Source organism: Monodon monoceros, unplaced genomic scaffold, assembly GCF_005190385.1.
Source record: "Monodon monoceros isolate NGI ecotype Baffin Bay Population unplaced genomic scaffold, NGI_Narwhal_1 Super_Scaffold_3, whole genome shotgun sequence".
Lineage (NCBI taxonomy): Eukaryota > Metazoa > Chordata > Mammalia > Artiodactyla > Monodontidae > Monodon > Monodon monoceros.
Genome location: NW_021703780.1, coordinates 12871273 through 12893654, shown reverse-complemented (window position 1 = coordinate 12893654; position 22382 = coordinate 12871273). Strand labels below are relative to the sequence as shown.

At 41.9% G+C, this 22382-nt stretch overlaps 1 protein-coding gene across 3 annotated transcripts in view; it reads left to right on the top strand.

Moving 5' to 3' along the window:
• DTNBP1 (dystrobrevin binding protein 1) overlaps nt 1-22382 on the top strand; it is a 180056-nt gene that overhangs the window by 50431 nt on the left and 107243 nt on the right. The window contains exons 1-3 of one of the 3 annotated variants that reach the window (XM_029242950.1): nt 7902-8097; nt 20991-21044; nt 21992-22042. In XM_029242950.1, the coding sequence (XP_029098783.1) occupies nt 8039-8097; nt 20991-21044; nt 21992-22042 (164 nt within the window). In that variant the 5' untranslated portion in view covers nt 7902-8038. Of the gene's footprint in view, nt 1-7901; nt 8098-20990; nt 21045-21991; nt 22043-22382 lie in introns of those variants that run through there. The other 2 variants (XM_029242952.1, XM_029242951.1) reach the window with 2 other exon arrangements.

Here is a 22382-nt window from a genome sequence, read left to right as displayed (position 1 = left end):
AATGACCTGGGGTGACCCACTGTGTGTGACAAACGGCAGAAGCAGGGTGTGTCGGTTTGGCCAATAGGGAGGACAGATTCCCCAGCCTGGGCCTTCCTCCTCTCCTCCTTCACCCCCAGAGTTGGGGCTCAACACCCACCCTCCCAGGTCTCTGATTCACATTTACCCTGGGAAGCCTTTTGTTCCCATTTAGGGGAGTCTCCTTCTCTCTGACCCTGAGTCTCTACAGTGGGATCCCAGGCAGGGGCTGTGTAACCCTCTCCCACTCCCTTCCAGAGGGCAGAGGGCAAGGGTGCCTGGCATGGGCAGGGTCCACCCCTCCCCTGCTCTGGTCCTAACACCAGTGGGCTCTCTGTCTTCTCTATTCTCTCCCTCTAGGGTCTTGCCAGTCTGTGAGGGAGGAAGTGTCACAGATCGGGCCAGCTGGGCTCAGCCCCCTGACGGGGGGCTGTAACCGCCATGTAACCTGGCGCCATTTGCCAAGAGCTGCCCGGGAAGGCTGGGCCAGATGCCAAGCTTCACCAACCAATCACATGCACCTTCCCGGAGTTTGTGCTGACGCACCTGAATTTAAATTTCTCAGGGGCGCTCAACACCAGGCCCCCTTTCATGACTCTTTCTTCCAAAGCAAAGTCAAGGTGAGTCACCCTTCGTCTGGGCTGTCATCACCACAGGTAAAACGCTAATCGCCTCACCTAGATTAGAAACTCTTCACGGGTTTGTAGGTGCCTTATTGTCCTTCATTTCCTCATCTGCAAAATGGGCAAAATAATATGTGTAAAGTGCTTAGAATCCTGCCTAGGTGAGCTCTCAGTAGGTAATAGCCATCATTGTCATTACAGAAAGATAAAGTCAGTACGTTAGTATGTGATTGGCATCTGGTAGAGCGCCGGGCATAGGCAGGGCCTCAGCAGTCGTTCTCATTGAGTAGATAATGTTGCAGAAAACCACGAGGACTCAGCCTTGCAGGACTGAGGGGGGCACGTTAGGAAGCAGTGGGGAATCGGTAGATGGATGGCACTCCTGGATCCCCCAGACCGATCTTACTGTCAGCCTAAGAGCCCAGTGTTTCCTCGTCACTGTAGCCTCCAGGAGAGGAAGAATGGGGCTCCTGTTTGGGGTACTTTTCCTCCTGTGACATTTCCACTATTTTAAAAAGTTGAAGTTTCACAAAAAGTCTTCCATCGATGAGCTCATTCTCTCTCGGTGCCGTGTTCCCTGGCTGGGTACCACCAGGTAATGAGTGGTGGCTAATTAGGATGGCGTTAAGCACAGCAGTTAGACTCACTTCAGGAACAGAATTCCAATAATGGAGGAAACAAACCATTCATCGTATGCCACGAGCTTTCCATTGGTATATACAATGGTTTATTAAGACAACAAATACATCTGTTCACTTGCATTTCTGTGAATAAACAGAGACAATACACTAGTTAAAGCAGAGGAAGCCAGTGTTTTTGTACATGAGAACTACTTTCTTTCTCCCCCTCCCCTTGTCGAGATTCTCGGCACATCATAAAGGCAATGTTTGGAAACTTACCACTTATTATATATAAACCTCGAATTGAAGCAACATAAGCAAAAACATTACCAGGTACACTGGGTACTTTTTCTGTAATTTAGCTATTAGAGGCTTATTTCCCCCTTGCATGGGTCTAAGAAATAGCCCCTCATAATCCCCTTCTAGGGGAATAAAAGGCCGAAAGCAGTTCTTTTTTTTAAATTTTTTTATTTTTTGCGGTACGCGGGCCTCTCACTGCTGTGGCCTCTCCCGTTGCGGAGCACAGGCTCCGGACGCGCAGGCTCAGCGGCCATGACCCACGGGCCCAGCCGCTCCGCGGCATGTGGGACCCTCCTGGACCGGGGCACGAACCCGTGTCCACCGCACCGGCAGGCAGACTCTCAACCACTGCGCCACCAGGGAAGCCCTCCCCAAAGCAGTTCTTGCGCATGTTTTGTGTTGCTTGACCCTGCAACCTGGGTCACAGTAGATTGGGCTGGGGACTGGTACTTGGCCTACAAGCAGACATGTATAGCATGAGGTGGTCTCGTGCAAGAGCTTTGCTTATGTGAGGCATTTTCTGTTAAATGAAGGACTGGAGAAAGCATTTAGAGCCTTCTTCTGGTCACTCAGGGAGGGGCAGAGTTGGCAGCAATGGCAGTAGCCAAAAGGCATGGAGAGAGGGCGTTAAGCTGAAGTCAGCAGGCAGCAGGCGGCATATGGTGGAGCAGAGCTTAGAAGGAGTGACAAATGAAAGCAGAGGGAGTCAGAGACAGAGAGATAAATGGGACTGGAAGAGTCACCAGGAGAGGGGACAAGGGACATTTTTTTTCCTTGAAATGACAGCTACTGAGAGCTGCTCAGGGCACTTGAACGTTTGTTGTTTCCTGAAAGGCAACAAGAAGCTTCCAGTTCCACCAGGCCAGGTCTCAAGACACAGCCAGCTCCTGGGGTTCCCTCCGTTCGCTGTGTAGCATCCTTACAGAAAGACCGCATGCCTTGGGGGTGGCCTGAGCACGCCAGACAGAGCCTGGCCTCCCCAGTGCGGCGCCCAGATTCGCTTGCTCTCTCCTCCCCTTCACACCACTGCCTCCAGCGTCAGCCAGCGCCGTTTGGGCAGAGGCTGCAGGGGCTCAGGCCCACGTACCAAATGTTACAAACTAAGTGATGGGGCTGGTGCCTGTTTGAAGGAGCTGGGAGAGTGGGGACCAGCTTCAGCCTGGAATCCTGAAGTCAGGGAGAGGTCTGGTGGACTCTAAGGTCACAGTCACTGCTCTAGCCAGAGTTTCTGCTTCCTTTCCCTGCAGGCAGCTCAGGTTGAAAGCTAAGCTCAGTTGTTCCCGGCCCAACTGTACATTAGAATCAGCTGGGAAACTTTTGAAACAGTGTGGCTGCGGAGGTGTGGCCTCAGACCAGTTAAACCTGAGATTTAATCTCCAGAGATTGGGCCCAGGTATTGGTATTTTTTAAATGCTCTCCAAGTGATTCTAAAGTGCAACCAGGGTTGAGAACCATCCACTAAACTGCATTTAAAGGACTCTGTCTAGTTTCTTCCTAGAATCAGTTTCTCAGTATCAGTTTCCACTGACATGGGCAACTCCTGCGGACGGAGAGGAACTCTCAGGGCACTGGGACCTTACATTTGCCCTTCTCCTCAATCCTTTTCAATTATTAGGACTCCCCCCACCTATATTAAGCTGATACTTAACTATAGATAATAATTGTCTCAATCATCTTTTTGTAATTCTTATTAAAAAGTTTCCATTTGAGTTAAATTCTCCCACTTGAAGAGATTTCTATTCTATAATGGTTCAGAAGGTGTAATTTCTGAGATATACTTTCTCCAGGGAAAACCATTTATTTGTGGTCTCCTCTATTCATGTAGGGTCCCTACATTTTAATGAATGGAGTCACTTGGTTATTTATGAATATTTCATAGATCATATAGATCCGTACATAGATTAACGAAAAATAAAAGAGGTTTCCTCCTCTAATGCACTGCGTAGTGCCTTTCTTTTCTCCATCTGAGCAAAAAGACGAGGTTAGGTGCCTGATTACCTTTTATTATAGTGTGATAAAATTTCAAAACAAATAGGTGCAGCTGAGCTGCCTCTCACTGTTCTTCCAATGTGGTTCATGTTGAAAATATTCTTTCCCAACTGCTGGGAGTGTCACTCCACACACTGCTTGCCTTCTTGGTCTGTTAGCTTCTGTCTTCAGACTTTGATTCCCACCGCACCTCAGCCTGCTCCCCCAATACCCTCTTCTTCTGTGTTCTTCTTCAGCTGGGCTCTCATCTTTGCTCTGCGTGTTGGAATTCCCCTCCTCCACCTCTCAGGTTCCCGTCTGTTTTCCTTTTCAAAACGCCATGCTGATGTTACCTTCCAGTTTTATTTAGCTTACTTTATTCTTAGAAGGACTCATTGTTTCACAAGAAACATTTACAGCTTTTAATTGGTTTCTTTCTTCTGGCATCTTTAAATTCTTAAAGATATCAAAAATCTTGGTTTTTTTAAATTATAAATAAGTTAATAACAACACGTAGATGCCTTTACAAATCTGTTAGATTCCTGTAACTCAAATGGCAGTAGTGCCTTTCCAATTACTCTAAAAGATCTGTGCCAAAAAAGTGGTATGAAATCTGGGTCCTATGGCTTCTTCTTTTATAGCATCTTTTCTTTGGTTCCAATTCCACCAAATCCTCATTCATCACCTTATCTACTGTAAAAATCCGCTGAGACAAGGAAACCCCTTTCCTTAGCAAGTGTCCTAGAGCAGTGCTTCTCACATGTTAAATGAATATGAATCACCTGGGGATCTTGTTCAAATTCAGATTCTGATTCAGTAGGTCTGGGTGGGGCCTGAGATTCCGCATTTGCAACAAGCTCCCAGGTAATGCTCCTGCGGCTGCTCCAGGGCAGCACCACCAGAGGGAGCTTCTTAAGCAGCTTTGGTGCTTTTGCCCCAAATGTTTTATCATCACAGGCTTCTCCCTGCTTAGCTATTATGTTCTCAAATCAACTCTCAACCAATTGCTGAATTAAGATTAGGTCAGTAGCCTCCACTATTGATGTTGGTTCAAAACTTTTTTTTTCCATTTTGCCCGTCAGTCTTCCTAGTTTCTGGCCGATTACTGTTACTTAAATTGACACAACGTGTCGCATGTTTCAACTCTTGGTCCTTAATCATTTATACAAAACAACTCAGGTGCAACAGTAGTCATTTTCTCTCTCTTTACTTTCATTTTTATAATTTGTTTCCTTATAATTATCTCTTCTTATTAGCACTTTTAAAACTGTTACTGTTTTGGGGTTTATCAGACACGGGGTTAAGAATGTTCATAAAACACCTCAAAACGAAGGACAAACATGCCATAGACTAATAAACAATGCAAATGGTCAAGATAAAAATGATTGGGCACAAGTAAATCTATTTTCTAGTGACAGGCATACACTTTTTGATCTGATTTGGTACTTTACTGGAATGTATGAAACTTAGTAAATTGAAAACATATGAGCAGAGGAGTTTATTTCAATTGAATACAATGAAAAAGATTTATTACTTCTCAGTACATGTGGTTTCCACATCTACTAGACAGTGAGGGATCTGTCTCTGTAGACCTGATCATTTGATCGCTTACTCTGTACCAGGTACTGTTTCCGGGTGGTGGAAAAAGACCCAATAAACAGCACCCCTCTAAACCAACTTGTCTCAACCTACTAAGAAATAAGAAAGTCAGCATAAAGCACCCAAAACATCACTTTCATTTCTGGTAAGGGTGATGAAGCACATGACTTATGTTCATGGGCAAGCAGAACTCCTATTACTGTACCTCAGGTTAAAACTTGCCCACCCAGTCACAGAAAGCACTGGGTCACTGCAGCCTGCTCACCTGGCAGCCTGTCCTTATGGAGTAGAATGGCTATTCTTTACTGGATGTTTGCACCCAAGGGAAAGAAGAAAGGATGGGGCCAGGCTCCTTATTCCCTAGATCAGTGATCCCCAACGTTTTTTGGCACCAGGGACCAGTTTCGTGGAAGACAATTTTTCCATGGACTGGGGGCAACTCACCTACTGCTGACCTCCTGCTTTGCGGCCTGGTTCCTAACAGGGCTCAGACCGGTACCAGTCCAAGGCCCGGGGGTTGGGGACCCCTGCCCTAGATCACTAATCAGAATAGTCACTTCTGCTCTGCCAGGAAAAGCCTATCCTCACACAGCCCATCTCGTTTGACTCATTCAATCCCAGCCCTATCATATCCTGTCTTCTTTTTTTTTTAATTTTTGGCTGTGTCGGGTCTTTAGTTGTGGCACAAGAGATCTTCCGCTGCAGCGCATGGGCTTCTCTCTAGATGTGGCGTGCGGGTTTTCTCTCTCTAGTTGAGGCACACAAGCTCAGTAGTTGTGGCGCGTGGGCTAGTTGTCCCTCAGCATGTGGGATCTTAGTTCCCTGACCAGGGATCGAACCTGTGTCCTTTGCATTGCAGGATGGATTCTTTACCACTGGCACAGTCTTTAAAATAAAGACAGATCCTGTCTGTCTTAAAACTTAAAATTTTGATATTTTGTTCATCACAAAATTTTTCATTAATTTAAAGTTTTTTGAATATTGCATTAAAATATTATTCATCTTGATTACTAAGGGTTTTGGCTTCCCCTTAAGTTTTACACCTGAGGTGAATGCCTTGCCCACCTCAGCCTAGTCTCAGAGCTGGTTTTAAAGTAAATGTGTAAGCAAATAAATAAACAACTTTTTCTTAAACAATTATTAAATAAATTATCAGACAGTGTTATGTACTAAGTTGAAAAACAGAGTGTATAGGAAGTGATTGGGCCAGTAACTGGAATGATCAGGGAAGATCTACCTGAGAGGATGATGTTTAAGCTGAGATCTGAATGCCACAAAGGAGCCAGCCATAGGACAATTTGGAGAAAAGGTTGTGAACAGGCCTCAAGGAAATGAATCCAGGATTTTCAGGGAACACACAACATACCAAAGGTTACTATGGCTTAAATGTCAAGGAATGATAGGTGAGTAGTACTTACTTTGGATAGAGTGTCAGGAAGCGTTCAAATTTTAGGACTTCATAAGCCGAGTAAGGAGTTTGACTTTTTTCCTAAGGGCACAGAAGGATTTAATGCAGGAAAGCAACACAATATGATTGCTCTTTTAGATAATTCTCTTGGCTGCTGTATCAAGGATGAGTTACAGGTGTGTGCATGGCAAAAGAGTAGAATAAGGAGACTTGTCAGTATTCCTGGTGAAAGATGATGGTGCCTTGGACCAGGGTGATTATAGTGAAAAGAGCAGCAGGTTCTAGCAATACTTTAGAAATAGAGTTGATTGGACTTGATGAATTAATATTCAGCAGGTGGGGAAAATAGAAAATGGTAATTTCAGGTGGCTTAACTTGAGCAACTTGGTGTATGGTGGTGCCACTTACTGAAATGGAAGAGACTGGGATTAGGTTCGAAAGTGAGTTTGCAATAAAATTTTCAATTTTTGGTATTTTGGGTTTGAGATGCCTGTTGGATACAGCTGGAGTAAGCAACTGGTATGAATTGAAGGAGGGGGAGGGAGGACAGGGCTGAAGATGGAGATTTGGGCGTCACCGGTGCCTCGATAGAATTTACAGCATCGTAATGGATAGAATAACCTAGGAGGGGGCCATACATGGAGAAGAGCAGGAGCCTGCAAATGTGGCCTTGGGAGCAGCTGCTGAAGTAGGAGGAGGAGTGGACAGGAAGGGAGAGTGCATGAATGGAGTGCTTGAAAGAAAGAGAAGAACGTGTCTTGAGAATGGGATAAGGAATTGCTTGAGAGCCACCGAGAGGTCGAGAAAAAAATCAGGGCAGGTAAGTAACAAATGGTATCGGCAACATGGCGGTCACTGGTGACTCGACAAAGGCCACCTCCTTTGCTATGAAGGGCACGAAAGCTTGATGGGGTAGGTTGAAAAGAGAATGGAAAGTAAAGATGTCGGAACAGTTGATTTTTGCCACTTTATCAATGAAGAAACCGAGGCTCAGAATGGTTAATTTGCTCATCCAAGGTCAAAGCCAGCGGGGTCAGATCCTGGAACCAGAGTCCACGAAAGTGTTTGCTACAGGGGAGGTGCACGCTATGTAAGAAATTGATCAATCTCTCTTCCAAACTGTGAAAACAAACGCTGCACTCACTCAAAGAAGCGCTGGTTTTAAAGCATTCTTTCACGGGGCCACTTCAATTTTAAAGAGGAAAAGGAGAGGGCCTGGCTTTGGGCTAGGAAAAAGCATCCGAGCCACTCAGTTTCTCGACTAGGAGAGAAGGACCGCCCTTTTTCCGCCGCCCGAGCCCGGCGGGGCCCACTGCGGCTGCGCGAGCCTGGGCGCGGCGGGGGCGGGGCGGGAGCGCGCGAGCGGGGGGGGGGGCGGGAACGCGGAAGGGGCCGCGGCGCGGAGGCGAGAGCGGGCCGGGGGCGGGGCCGGCTGCGAGAGTGCGGGCGCGCCGTGACAGGTGTGGCGCGGTGTCTACGCGGGGCTGAGGGCGGCGGCGGCGATGATGCTGGAGACCCTGCGCGAGCGGCTGCTGAGCGTGCAGCAGGATTTCACCTCCGGGTAGGTACACGGTGGGGGACGGAAAGGGAACCCGTGGGCCGGGCCGAGGAGCGGGGGGCACTGGGACGCGGCCTCCGCGCACCCCGGTCCGGTCCCTCTCCCTCCCTCTCCTCCCCCGCCCCGCACCTCCCATCCCAGCCAGATCGAGGAAAGTAACGAACTTTCCGGCGTCTGTCCGGCCGCACAAAGTAACTTAGGTCCCACCGGGCAGGCTCTGACCCGCGCCCCGGGCCCGGAAGGGGGTCGGGAAGGCTGCGGGCGCGCCGGGGATCGTGCAACCCCCTCCTGGCAGCCCTGGCCGGCCCAGGGGTGTGTCTTGTGAGAGGCGAGCGCGCCTCCCCGCTCCTCTGCCCCGGGGGGCCGGTGACCCTGAGCCCCCTCCCACGCCGCCGAGACCCCTGCCCTCTCGGGCCTCGGAGCTTCTGCGGCCCCGCCTGCAGCCGGACCGCCGCCCCCTCCCCAGGCCGGAGGTCGCGGGCGCGGCAACCGTCACCCACCGGGGCCCGGCCGCGCGTCCTGTCCAACCTCGCGCTCGGTTCGCTCGCTGAACCTTTGCCAAGGCTTGGTGCCTCTTTCCTTTTTGCTTTCTCTCTCTACGTTTGCCTTGGGTTTAACGCCTCAGTGAAGAAACTCTAGGGCCACAGAAACAACAGAACTATGGCAGTACTATTAATGCCTAGTGGTGAAGCGCACACGGACCAAGCGGTTCCCGAACTTTGCTTAGAATCACCTGGGAACCTTTAACCATCTTGATGCCTGGGTCGCAAACAATACTAATTACATCAGACTGGCGATGGGGTTTTAAAGGCCCCCAGGTGATTCCTGTGTGCGGCAAACTCTGGGAACCGCGGGCATAGACTCTAACGCCAGAAACTCGCAGAAACGTGTTTCTGCAAGTTTCTCTGCCTCAGTTTCCACGACTGGACAACGATGGTGAAGATGGTACTCATAGGGTTATTGTGAGGATGAATGAATTAACATGTAAAACAGCGCAGTCACACAATGTCACTATTGTTATTTAGTGCTTAATTCATTTTAGTTTTTCCATTACTTTAGAAAGGGTGTCACTTTGATAAAGGATTTGTCTGTCACCTTTAGATTACGAATCCTTTGGAGAATGCTCTGAATATGAGGGCCTCTCCATCACATTTTAAATTTCTAATGAGAAAGATGTTAGCTAAAATTTTATGGGACAAAAATGTTTATATTGTTTGCCTCTTGTGTGCTGCGTAGTAACAAACTGTCAAATACTTGAGCACATACATGTAAAGCATTTTTGGTAATCTTGGTCTGGTGTCCTTAAGAATGTTAGTTGTAGATGCTGTAGCAGTCATTCACTGATGCTGTGCTTGCACACTTGCATTTCCTCCCCCCCCCCCTTTAAATTTAAAAAGTAACTTCCTTTCAGAACGTAAATTATTGTATTGAAAAATTGGGGTATAATGCTGGAATGATAGCGTGAGAATGATCACAGATAAACACATCTGGGACAGCCCTGTTGTCATCACCTCAAGGAATTCCTTGATGGCGAAACAGTCTATCTTTTGGGAGTTACAACTATGGTAACTCCCTAGGTCATGTGGTTGCCTTTGAACCCATTCATTCTCCTGACATTGGCTTGAGAAGGTTCAGCTTACCAAGGAATATAGATTCTGGACCCAAACCGTCCTGAGAGATCTGGAAAACCTGAGTTTAGATAGGTAGAGGGTTGAGGGTAGAACGCCTTGGAAACGGACCTTACCTCTTGAAGATGCCATAAACTGGGGCCAGTTTGGGATTAGACATCCTGAGAGGGCTTTCATTCCGTTTAGGCCCTTCATTGGCTTCCTTGTACAGGTCATTTTCAGCTGACAAAGCACTGGACTGTCAGTGTGTGCCATTAGCCTGTCACCTGGCAGAGAAATAACTCACCTTCAAGGGATGTCTGTGACTGGCACCTTTAAACTCTGATGTTCACCTTTGTCAGGTCCACCAATTCCTAGGCGATTCTTTTTTTTTTTAATTTTTTTTTTTATTCAAACAAAGTCACAAAAATTATAATCATCCTCATCAGTTCACTCAGTCCCATGTAATTAATTTTTTTATCTTGATTTTTTGTTAGCACTTTTATGAATTCATCAGTTTTCCATTAGAGTTCTGAAAATGCTTATTTATTCAGTTCAGCAGTACAGTCAGTTACCAGAAACCTGTACTTGTCAGAGTCTTTTCCATGAATTCCTTGAAGGTGAAACCCTTTTATAGGAACATTTTTGCAGAAGCCTCAGAGTACACCCAGAACTGTCTGTAAATGACAAAAGACTTAAAAATGACCACGGTTAAAGATTTGATGAAAGTTCATAATAATGCAATTGACAAGGAAATTTAGTTACTTCTGAGATATACATTTTAAAGTAATACCTAGAATTATGACTTACAACATTATACCAGAACATATAAGATTTTTAGAAATTTCATGTGATGTCTGAAACATTTATATTAACATTTTCATAGAAATAACCCAAAGAAAGTTTAGTATTAGTTTTTTGTTTGTTTGTTTATACTGCAGGTTCTTATTAGTCATCAATTTTATACACATCAGTGTATACATGTCAGTCCCAATCACTCAATTCAGCACACCACCATCCCAACTCACCGTGGTTTTCCCCCCTTGGTGTCCATACATTTGTTCTCTACATCTGTGTCTCAACTTCTGCCCTGCAAACCGGTTCACCTGTACCATTTTTCTAGGTTCCACATACATGCGTTAATATACGATATTTGTTTTTCTCTTTCTGACTTACTTCACTCTGTATGACAGGCTCTAGATGCATCCACATCTCAACAAATGACTCAATTTCGTTCCTTTTTATGGCTGAGTAATATTCTGTTGTATGTATGTACCACAACTTCTTTATCCATTCGTCTGTCAGTGGGCATTTAGGTTGCTTCCATGACCTGGCTATTGTAAATAGTGCTGCAATGAACATTGGGGTGCATGTGTCTTTTTGAATTATGGTTTTCTCTGGGTATATGCCCAGTAGTGGGATTGCTGGATCATATGGTAATTCTATTTTTAGTTTTTTAAGCAACCTCCATACTGTTCTCCATAGTGGCTGTATCAATTTACATTCCTACCAGCAGTGCAAGAGGGTTCCCTTTTCTCCACACCCTCTCCAGCATTTGTTGTTTGTAGCTTTTCTGATGATGCCCATTCTAACTGGTGTGAGGTGATACCTCATTGTAGTTTTGATTTGCATTTTTCTAATAATGAGTGATGTTGAGTAGCTTTTCATGTGCTTCTTGGCCATCTATACGTCTTCTTTGGAGAAATGTCTGTTTAGGTCTTCTGCCCATTTTTGGATTGGGTTGTTTGTTTCTTTAATATTGAGCTGCATGAGCTGTTTATATATTTTGGAGATTAGTCCTTTGTCCATTGATTCATTTGCAAATATTTTCTCCCATTCTGAGGGTTGTCTTTTCGTCTTGTTTATGGTTTCCTTTGCTGTGCAAAAGCTTTGAAGTTTCATTAGGTCCCATCTGTTTATTTTTGTTTTTATTTCCATTACTCTAGGAGGTGGGTCAAAAAAGATCTTGCTGTGATTTATGTCAAAGAGTGTTCTTCCTATGTTTTCCTCTAAGAGTTTTATAGTGTCTGGTCTTACATTTAGATTTCGAATCCATTTTGAGTTTATTTTTGTGTATGCTGTTAGGGAGTTTTCTAACTTCATTCGTTTACATGTAGCTGTCCAGTTTTCCCAGCACCACTTATTGCAGAGACTGTCTTTTCTCCATTGTATATCTTTGTCTCCTTTGTCATAGATTAGTTGACCATAGGTGCATGGACCATAGGTTTATCTCTGGGCTTTCTATCTTGTTCCATTGATCTATGTTCCTGTTTTTGTGCCAGTACCATATTGTCTTGATTACTGTAGCTTTGTAGTATAGTCTGAAGTCAGGGAGTCTGATTCCTCCAGCTCCGTTTTTTTCCCTCAAGACTGCTTTGGCTATTCGGGGTCTTTTGTGTCTCCATACAAATTTTAAGATGATTTGTTCTAGTTCTGTAAAAAATGCCATTGGTAGTTTGATAGGGATTGCATTGAATCTCTAGATTGCTTTGGGTAGTATAGTCATTTTCACAATATTGATTCTTCCAATCTAAGAACATGGTATATCTCTCCATCTGTTGATATCATCTTTAATTTCTTTCATCAGTGTCTTATAGTTTTCTGCATACAGGTCTTTTGTTTCCCTAGGTAGGTTTATTCCTAGGTATTTTATTCTTTTTGTTGCAATGGTAAATGGGAGTGTTTCCATAATTTCTGTTTCAAATTTTTCATCATTAGTGTATAGGAATGCAAGAGATTTCTGTGCATTAATTTTGTATCCTGCAACTTTACCAGATTCATTGATTAGCTCTAGTAGTTTTCTGGTGGCATTTTTAGGATTCTCTATGTATAGTATCATGTCATCTGCAAACAGTGCCAGGTTTACTTCTTCTTTTCCAATTTGTATTCTTTTTATTTCTTTTTCTTCTCTGATTGCCGTAGCTAGGACTTCCAAAACTATGTTGGATAATAGTGGTGAGAGTGGACATCCGTGTCTTGTTCCTGATCTTAGAGGAAATGCTTTCAGTTTTTCACCATTGAGAATGATGTTTGCTGTGGGTTTGTCATATATGGCCTTTATTATGTTGAGGTAGGTTCCCTCTGTGCCCACTTTCTGGAGAGTTTTTATCATAAATGGGTGTTGAATTTTGTCAAAAGCTTTTTCTGCATCTGTAGAGATGATCATATGGTTTTTATTCTTCAATTTGTTAATATGGTGTATCACATTGATTGATTTGCGTATATTGAAGAATCCTTGTATCCCTGGGATGAATCCCACTTGATCGTGGTGTATGATCCTTTTAATGTGTTGTTGGATTCTGTTTGCTAGTATTTTGTTGACGATTTTTGCATCTATATTCATCAGTGATATTGGCCTGTAATTTTCTTTTTTTGTAGTATCTTTGTCTGGTTTTGGTATCAGGGTGATGGTGGCCTCATAGAATGAGTTTGGGAGTGTTCCTTCCTCTGTAATTTTTTGGAAGAGTTTGAGAAGGATGGGTGTTAGGTCTTCTCTAAATGTTTGATAGAATTCACCTGTGAAGCCATCTGGTCGTGGACTTTTGTTTGTTGGAAGATTTTTAATCACAGTTTCAATTTCATTACTTGTGATTGGTCTGTTCATATTTTCTGTTTCTTCCTGGTTCATTCTTGGAAGGTTATACCTTTCTAAGAATTTGTCCATTTCTTCCACGTTGTCCATTTTATTGGCATAGAGTTGCTTGTAGTAGTCTCTTAGAATGCTTTGTATTTCTGTGGTGTCTGTTGTAACTTCTCCTTTTTCATTTCTAATTTTATTGATTTGAGTCCTCTCCCTCTTGAGGAGTCTGGTAATGGTTTATCAATTTTGTTTATCTTCTCAAAGAACCAGCTTTTAGTTTTATTGATCTTTGCTAGTATTTCATTTATATCTGCTCTGATCTTTATGATTTCTTTCCTTTTGCTAACTTCGGGGTTTGTTTGTTGTTCTTTCTCTAGTTCCTTTAGGTGTAAGGTTAGATTGTTTATTTGAGATTTTTCTTGTTTCTTGAGATAGGCTGTATAGCTATAAACTTCCCTCTTAGAACTGCTTTTGCTGTATCCCATAGGTTTTGGATCATCGTGTTTTCATTGTCATTTGTCTCTAGGTATTTTTTGATTTCCTCTTTGATTTCTTCAGTGATCGCTTGTTTATTTAGTTACGTGTTGTTCAGCCTCCATGTGTTTGTGATTTTTACGTTTTTTTCCCTGTAATTTATTTCTAATCTCATAGTGTTGTGGTCAGAAAAGATACTTGATATAACTTCAATTTTCTTAAATTTACTGAGGCTTGATTTGTGACCCAAGATGTGATCTATCCTGGAGAATGTTCTGTGTGCACTTGAGAAGAAAGTGTAATCTGCTGGTTTTGGATGGAATGTCCTATAAATATCTATTAAATCTATCTGGTCTGTTGTGTCATTTAAAGCTTCTGTTTCCTTATTTATTTTCATTTTGGATAACCTGTCCATTTGTGTAAGTGAGGTGTTAAAGTCCCGCAATAGTATTTTGTTACTGTCAATTTCCTCTTTTATAGCCGTTAGCAGTTGCCTTATGTATTGAGGTGCTCTCCTGGCGATTCTTAACAAGAAAAAATCCATGTAATTCCTTTTAGTAAACTGTTTCATATTCAGCCTAAGATCAACGTATTTTTGAATATTTTGCCAGGCTGAGAAAAGGTGACATTAAACACAGCTTCATGTATATATTGCATGAAGGCACTGAGGGATTCAGGGATGAAAGCAACATGGCCCTACCTCTCAAAACTACCCACTGGACCTGGCATTCCTTTAGAACTTGCTGTTAGTGCCCATAGAAGCCAGAGCAGCTGGCTTACAAAATAATTGGAAACTTCATCTGTTTGGGTTGCCCCAGGAACTCAGCAGAAGAAAGGCCCGGTGCTTTCCTAAGCTCCTTCACATGGATCTTCACAGCAGCCCATAGCAGCAGCCTCTCCTCAGGGCTTTTCTGCTCATTTTCAGTTTCTGAAATTCGTATATCTGGAGCTGGAATGTAGGCAATTATTTTTTTTTTTAAGTAAAATAGGAATTTTCTTTATCAGCCTGCAAGAGAATGTCACATTAGTGATGAAAGCATATTTGATGGACATAAAAAATTTCAACTTTCCATTCAAACTTAGAAAAAATGAAGCTTGAGGGCCGTGGAAAGATTGCTGCTGGCCTTCAAGGGACTGTAAATCGTCCATGGACTCGTGATCTTTTTTGTAATTTTTAATTTTTTATTCATAATAATAGCTATGTCAAAATCGAGATAAACCTAGAAATAATGTTGCTTTCTTTCTGGCCTAACTAGGTGGCCAGCTAGTCCAAAGGCCACGGGAGGGGACTGCCTCCCAGCTTCGCTCTTTCCCCCTCACCTACATGAACCCTCATCTGATTTAACTCCCTCGGAGCTCTAGGAGCCTTTCGGAGAGTTCACACAGGACGTCCACTTTTTAGGGACTGGCTTGAGCTCTGAGGGAGACTTTTGGACCCACCGAAGCATTTACTTCAAATCCACTCTGGTCTTTGATTTTTTACCTTCTGAGCAGTTGTGACCCACGACCTCAGGACTGAAGTCTGCAGGCGTGTAAAACCCTTCAGGAAACTGACAATCAGATCTACCAAGGGTTTGCAGCTGCCTGTCACTGCCTGGCGTTTCCTGTCTGTAATGCTCTGGGTGCTTTTGGATATGGATACAAGTGTTGCAACTAGATAGTGGGTGCTTCCTCCTCAAAGCCACCTCTGCCCTGACGTCCAGCCCTGCCCACTGCACTCATTTCCTCTTCTTCCCTCCTGTAGTATCAAAACCTCAAAGGAGAGGAGCTAACATTGTAATTCACAGTGTGGTAAAATGGTGAGGTTTTGCCTAAAATGTTGACTCTTCCATGATTACTTACCTTTAGCAGGAAAAAAAATCTCAATATTCAACTTGACTTAATAAACATTTACTGAGTTCCTACCAAGTGGCAAACACAAGGCTAGGAACTCAGTCTTCTTTATCATAGAAGCTTTTTTCATTTCTTAAAAAAAAAAAAAGATTTAAGAGGCCACAGGCTCAGTTTTGCCTGCTCTTTGCCAGCGTCTATATATTGGACTAGATCTTGGGGCTACAAAGTTAACTAAAACCATTTCTGCCCTCTGGATGCCCTAGACTGGTGGTAACATAAAGCAAAGCAGAAGGAACTGAATGTGAAAGATAGAAGTGATGTGGTTTTTGAGCCCAGAGGAAAGAGTCATTAGTTCAGATGCATTATGGAAGGCTTCAAAGAGGAGGTGGATTCTAGACTGGGCCTTGAAGAATGAGGAGGGATGAGGATAGATTTGGGTGAGGGATTTCAGAGATGAAGCTCTTGTGGGAGAGGAACCTGGAAAGGAAGTTTAGTGTCTGATAATAGAGGGTCTTCAGTGCTTTGCTAAATTAATTCATTTATGAAATATTTATTGAGTGCTTACGTGTTGACAGGCACTGGGGTTACAGTGGAGAATGCATACACCGGACAGCAGATAACGTCCCTGCACTCATTCTACTGGCAGGAGGCAGAATATCTAGAAGGTCATAAGTACTGTCGCTAAAAATAAAGCAGGTTAAGGGGTTTTGGGGTGGGGGGTTGCTATCTTATATAGGGTGGTCTTGCTTATTTTTAGGTTGACTGAATCTTCTGAAGGTTTTTGTGGAGGGGAGCGGCCTGAGCCTACCTATATTTCTGGAAGAATAATTTGGGAGGCGATGTGATGGGAGGGTTAGAGATGGGGAACAGGGAGAGTATTAAGAAGGCTATAATTAGGGGGCAGGCGAGAGAGAATAGAAATTGAAGGAGGGAATAGTCCTGACATGACAGGCACTGGTCGATTTCATAAATGTGAGACTAGGAAGTGAAAAAGGTGGGGAAATTGAGGATGTTAATTTTGCAGTATCTTAGATAATGATGTCATTTACCAACAGGAGAGAAGTTGAGTAGTTTTGAGAGACAAGGAGCAGTTGACAGTGAATGTGCTGTGAGGTCCAAGAAGCAGCTGGAAATTTATGAAACACTCAGGAGAGAGGTCAGGACTGAAGTGGTGTGTCTGGGGGTGATTAGGATAGAGATAGGGTATAGTCCTCTCTCCCCTTCCTGAGTCTCTGGCTTTTGTGTGAATCTCTCAGCCTTTAGAGCTTTGGGGTCATGTGCACTCTTAGGTGTGGTTAATGCTTTCGTGTTTCCTGATCTTGGCTTTAGAAAAGAAAGAAAAAATGATAAACATTAACGGAAAAATATAATAGATTGGATTTTTATTCATAAACAGAATTTAAAGTTGGAATAATGGAGACATGAAAATGAGCCTTAAAGGACAAAATATGGTAATTAATACATTTTGTGGTGTTTTAAAGCAGCCATCCTCACCTTTCATAATAGCTGATGGGGTTAGATGAGTAGGAAATTGAAGTGAGGGTAAATGGAACGCCGTCACGTTCCCTCATGCCATCGAGTCAGGTCCAGAAAGCACATTTCCTGCTGATCGGTCATTGTCGTGCTCCACCTCTCATTCTGTGTAACTACTTTTTAAACTTTTTGTCTAAGCAATTTTGCTAGTTATCTCCGTTTTGTAGTAAGATGCCTCCATCTTAGTATTTTCTGTAAAGCTTAAAAAGATAAATGTGCTGGGGTCCAATTAAGGTAAGTCTTTGCAACAATCTAAAAATAAAATATTGTGGTGTCATGAATTTGAAGGTAAGTGCTTTGAACTCTGAAGTGTGCATTAGTTGCTTCCGGTAGAAAATAATTGTCAGGTGGCTCACTTAGAAGTCTGTGTATTAATATACTCACACAGCAGCACTCACGTCTCCCTGGGGGTATGCGGTATTGTGAAGAAGATTAGGAACGGTGGAGAAGGCTTTTATGGGAACTGGTGCATCGGGGGACCTCTACTTTATTTTACTTTGACCCTGTAATGTACATAGCTTGTTACCTTTATTTTTTTTTTTGGCTTCTTACCTTTCATGATGGTGATAATTTTTACTAAATTTGGAGATAGTTTTTTGTTTTTTTTTTTTTTTGCGGTACGCGGGCCTCTCACTGTTGGGGCCTCTCCCGTTGCGGAGCACAGGCTCCAGACGCGCAGGCCCAGTGGCCATGGCTCACGGGCCCAGCCGCTCCACGGCATGTGGGATCCTCACGGACCGGGGCACGAACCCGTGTCCCCTGCATTGGCAGGCGGACTCTCAACCACTGTGCCACCAGGGAAGCCCTGGAGATAGTTTTTATTATACTTTTTGTTTGAATTGGTTTTATAATTTACAATTATAGTTTGCTGCCAAAGTCATATTTCCTTTACTTATTGTGGCAAGTCATTATGGTAAGTACAATACTCCTATGTTATAGTTTAGGAAACTGGGGTATTTCACTCAGATCAGTATTTCCTTCTCAGTGTGTCAAGATATTGTGGGACTTTAGTAGCGGGTTGTTTCCAGCACAGACTCACTGTGAGAAACTTAAATAGAGTTATCCCCAAATAAAAATGGTAAAAGCTACTTTCAGTTGAATTCTGTGTTTTGAGTATATAGTTCAGAAAGGACTGTCTTGCTTTTTTGGGGGTCTGACCTTATTTTTTTTCGACTTAAAGTGTTACATTGACTATTATTCTTATTTTATCTTTTTCTCTCCTGAACTTTCTTCACTGTTTCCAACATTGTTCTTGCTACTTTGTTTTCTACAGCAGTTTTATTGTGAATTTTGACATATTGATGATGTATATGGAGAAGGTGTGATGAGAAAAGATGAATATATAAAAGACTTTTTTTGTTATTAAAACTTTGTTTACAAAGTTTTAAACATATACAGAAATAGAATAACACAGCGAGTCCCATATATTCATTATTCAGATTCAACAGTTGTCGACTACTACCACATTTGCTTTGTCTCTCCCTTATTTATAAAGTAAACCTCAGACTAAGCTCTTACATCTCTCATACGTCAGCTTTCATCTCTAAAAAAATACATAAATGCAACGCCAATATCATACCTAGCAAAATTAACACTAATTCTTTGATATTATCAGTTCTCCAGTCCATAATCAAATTTCCTGGTTCTTAGAAATGTCTTTGTACAGTTGATTTGTTCAAATCCACATCAGATAAATTCCACACATTACATTTGGTTAAAGACCAATTTTTAAATTAGGTGGTTAAGGAGCCACCTGGGGAAGCTCTTACTGACCTTCCAACAATTTTATTTTCAGCTCCCTATAAGCTTCCTCCTTTCTCTTTTATTCCAAACTATTTCTTTTTCTTTCTTTCTTTTGGGGAAGTGTGGAGGAGAACCCCACATTTCATATCTTACAGTTGAGAAATTTAACATTTTTTTCTGAAATAAATACTTGAAATACTAACCTAAAGATTTGCTAGGTCCTATAATGAATGGTTCAAAGAGGGTCTTAGCAGTGAGCTTTCAATATCCTTGTAACACCTAACGATATGGAATTGTCCCACATCACTGAATATAATACTAGAATCGTTTTGAGTATAATGCACTGCTGCGTCTGCCTATCCTAGTATAATTCTACCTCGGATGTCACAACTAAGTGCCTTTCTCAGCTTTTGGAGTGGAAATGGTTGAATGGCTATTAAAATACCTTTCCGTAGCTGTTGCTTAATCTTAGTTTAAACCGGATTTACTAGTTTCCAAGCTAAGCTTGAAAATTTATATTGTTTTTCTGGGACAGGTTAGACTTTTTAAATTCAACTCATCTGGAGAGATATATACAAATAGTTTTGTATTAAAGAGATTGCTAAGTCTTTTTAACATCGTATTGGCATTGATCTCATCAATATTTTAGTTTTTGAAAAAGAACATAGAACAATGTAAAAAAAATCTTAGTATGAAATTGACACTGCAACTTGTTAAAAAAAATGACTTGACACTAGAAGTCCCTTTCTGGTTTTAAGCCACGCATTATTGACCAAAAAGTTGTTATCCTCTGTCAGGGCTTGCACGTACAACTGTGCACAACAAAGCGTTGGGGCATTCATAGGAGATTCACCTTGTATGCTAGGACAGTTTCTGACTGAGTGCAGTAAAGTGTCTTGAGAAAGGAGCACCTGTGTCTAGCTTTACAAACGCTTCGTGGAGCTAGCTGGGGTACTGTGGCCTATGCTTCAGACTCTATTTAGAAATGAATATTTGTGGAAGTAATCAGATTAAGAAGAACATGTCCAGATATCTCATTTTATGTGAGATTATCTCATAATTTAGCATTTGCTTTTTGGCAGTCTGTTATATGATACAGAGTCCACAGTTAAAGGTAGGTAAAAATTGGGCTGGTGAAGTGAAAAAACATTGAAGTTTATGAACTTCATGTTTTATATATAGAGAGCCTATTTATTTTATTTTACATATGTATTTCTAGCCCGTTTATGTTTCCCAGCCCAATAATTTAAAAAAGCAAATAGAAGGGGAGTAGGCTGCTATAGTTAAATAGCGAGCAGAAGCAGTAAGCGGTAGCTGATACCAGATGACCAATGGTAGAGATGGAAAATTTAAATTTTGAAAAAATAGATGTAGGATCCTGAACAAACTCAGAAAACCACTTTAGATTGGTTTCGAGTTGGTGAATGAAGAGACATTCCTAGTTCAGAAACATCTAAGGAGAGTACTGTTTTGTCACGAAATGCAGTCACTGGTATTCATGATAATGATGCCGAGTTATCAGAAAATGTTCAATAGAATGTACCAAGACCTCTTTAATGAAGGAGGTTTGTAATGTATTTTAGAAAGCCTTTTATCAATAGCTAAAATTTCTCAGAATGTTGGCACTTAGACAGTGCCTGGCATAGTTATCTACTTAAAAATGTGCTGCTTAAGATGCAAGAGGGAAGAGGTATATGTATAACTGATTCACTTTGTTATACAGCAGAAACTAACACACCATTGTAAAGCAATTATACTCCAATAAAGATGTAAGAAAAAAATGTGCTGCTTAGATATCTTTGTTGCTGATCAAGTTCACCTATGGAGACCACCTTTTTTTTCTGATGTTGCCAGAGTAGTGAGGTTTTCTAGTCCAGTCATATTTAGGACATGTTTCTAGAAAAGGGATTTGGGGCAAGAAAAATATAAAAATATTTGCTATAAATTTTCCATTTGTGATGTCTGATATATAGTAAACAAATATTTGTTGTCTGTAGAGGTGCTTAATTCTTGCTAAAAAAAAAATTAGCTTATCTAACCCAAAGTTTTATGAGCTGTGAAATTTGCATTTGAAAGAAACCTCTTAAGCTGTAAAAATATGATATTTTATACTTGTTGAATTATAGGCTGAAGACTTTAAGTGACAGATCAAGAGAAGCTAAAGTAAAAAACAAACCCAGGTAAGCTTGTCCTGATTTAATTTACTGTGACTTAAATTTCATACAACTTTTGGTTGTAGTCATGATAGTATAATTACTTTAATTGATTTTATATCTGTTGAATGCATCTGACTAAACAATTTATTGATTCTTTCTAAATTTTGTAACACTGGAAATTTTTCTGATAAAATTGTAAAATGGTTGAAAAATGGTGACATGTAATTGTTTTACTCCATGACAGTCAATGACTATTTGATCACAATTAATCATTTTTATTTGTATATTAAGAGCACAGTAAAAGTTCTCCATTATTGAGAAGCAAATTGATAATGAAACAGTACTTGGCAAGTGAGCCTCTTTAGCTGTGTTATCTGTTTTATATGAAAACACTAGTATAATTTGTGCAGTTTTTCATTTTTAATAAAGTAAAGCACATGACCAAATTTCACTTTAAACCTAGAGATGAGGAGCTTTTAAAAAATTTTCTTGTTAGCTAACATTCTATTAAAGTGTTTATTCTTGTGTGCTAAAAATCTGTAGGGCAGGGCTTCCCTGGTGGCGCAGTGGTTGAGAGTCCACTGCCGATGCAGGGGACGCGGGTTCGTGCCCCGGTCCGGGAGGGTCCCGCATGCCGTGGAGCGGCTGGGCCCGTGAGCCATGGCCGCTGGGCCTGCGCGTCCGGAGCCTGTGCTCCTAGGCGGGAGAGACCACAGCAGTGAGAAGCCCGCGTGCCTCCCCCCCAAAAAAAAAAAAAATCTATAGGGCAAATTGATGGTTGATAGTATATTGCAGTATATTAACTTTGGAATAACAATACATTTTTCTAAAAGTTTAGATCAATTGCCATTAGTGATTTAAAAATATTCCACGTTATGATTGACAGCATCAAAATTATTATACGTAACTTTTTTTTTAAGTTGGCCTAAATCAGCAGCAGTTTTTAATAAAACAAGTGTTTCTTTTGGCAGGACTGTTCCATATTTGCCAGAGTGCTCTGCTGGACTAGAATTACTAAGCAGGTAAGTGTTTTCATTTAAATAAAAAGGTTATACTTCTGACTATTGTCTAAAAGTATTTTATAACCTTATAGAGAGAAACCTTAAAATAACTAAATTTTACCTTAACAAGGAGATTGGAAGTTATTTACTTATTTGTGTTCCTGGAGGGGCTTTTGCATTTCACTGATTAATACAAAGGCCATTCAGACTTTGAGCATATTGATCACTGTTGTGTTTGCTAATCAACAACTTTATCACGTGCATGTATTATGGTTTCTTTGTTGCAAGAAAATCAATTCTGGATTTGAGTCCCCAATAATTTTCTTTTCTTTTTTACTTTGATTCTTAATTTTTTTACCGT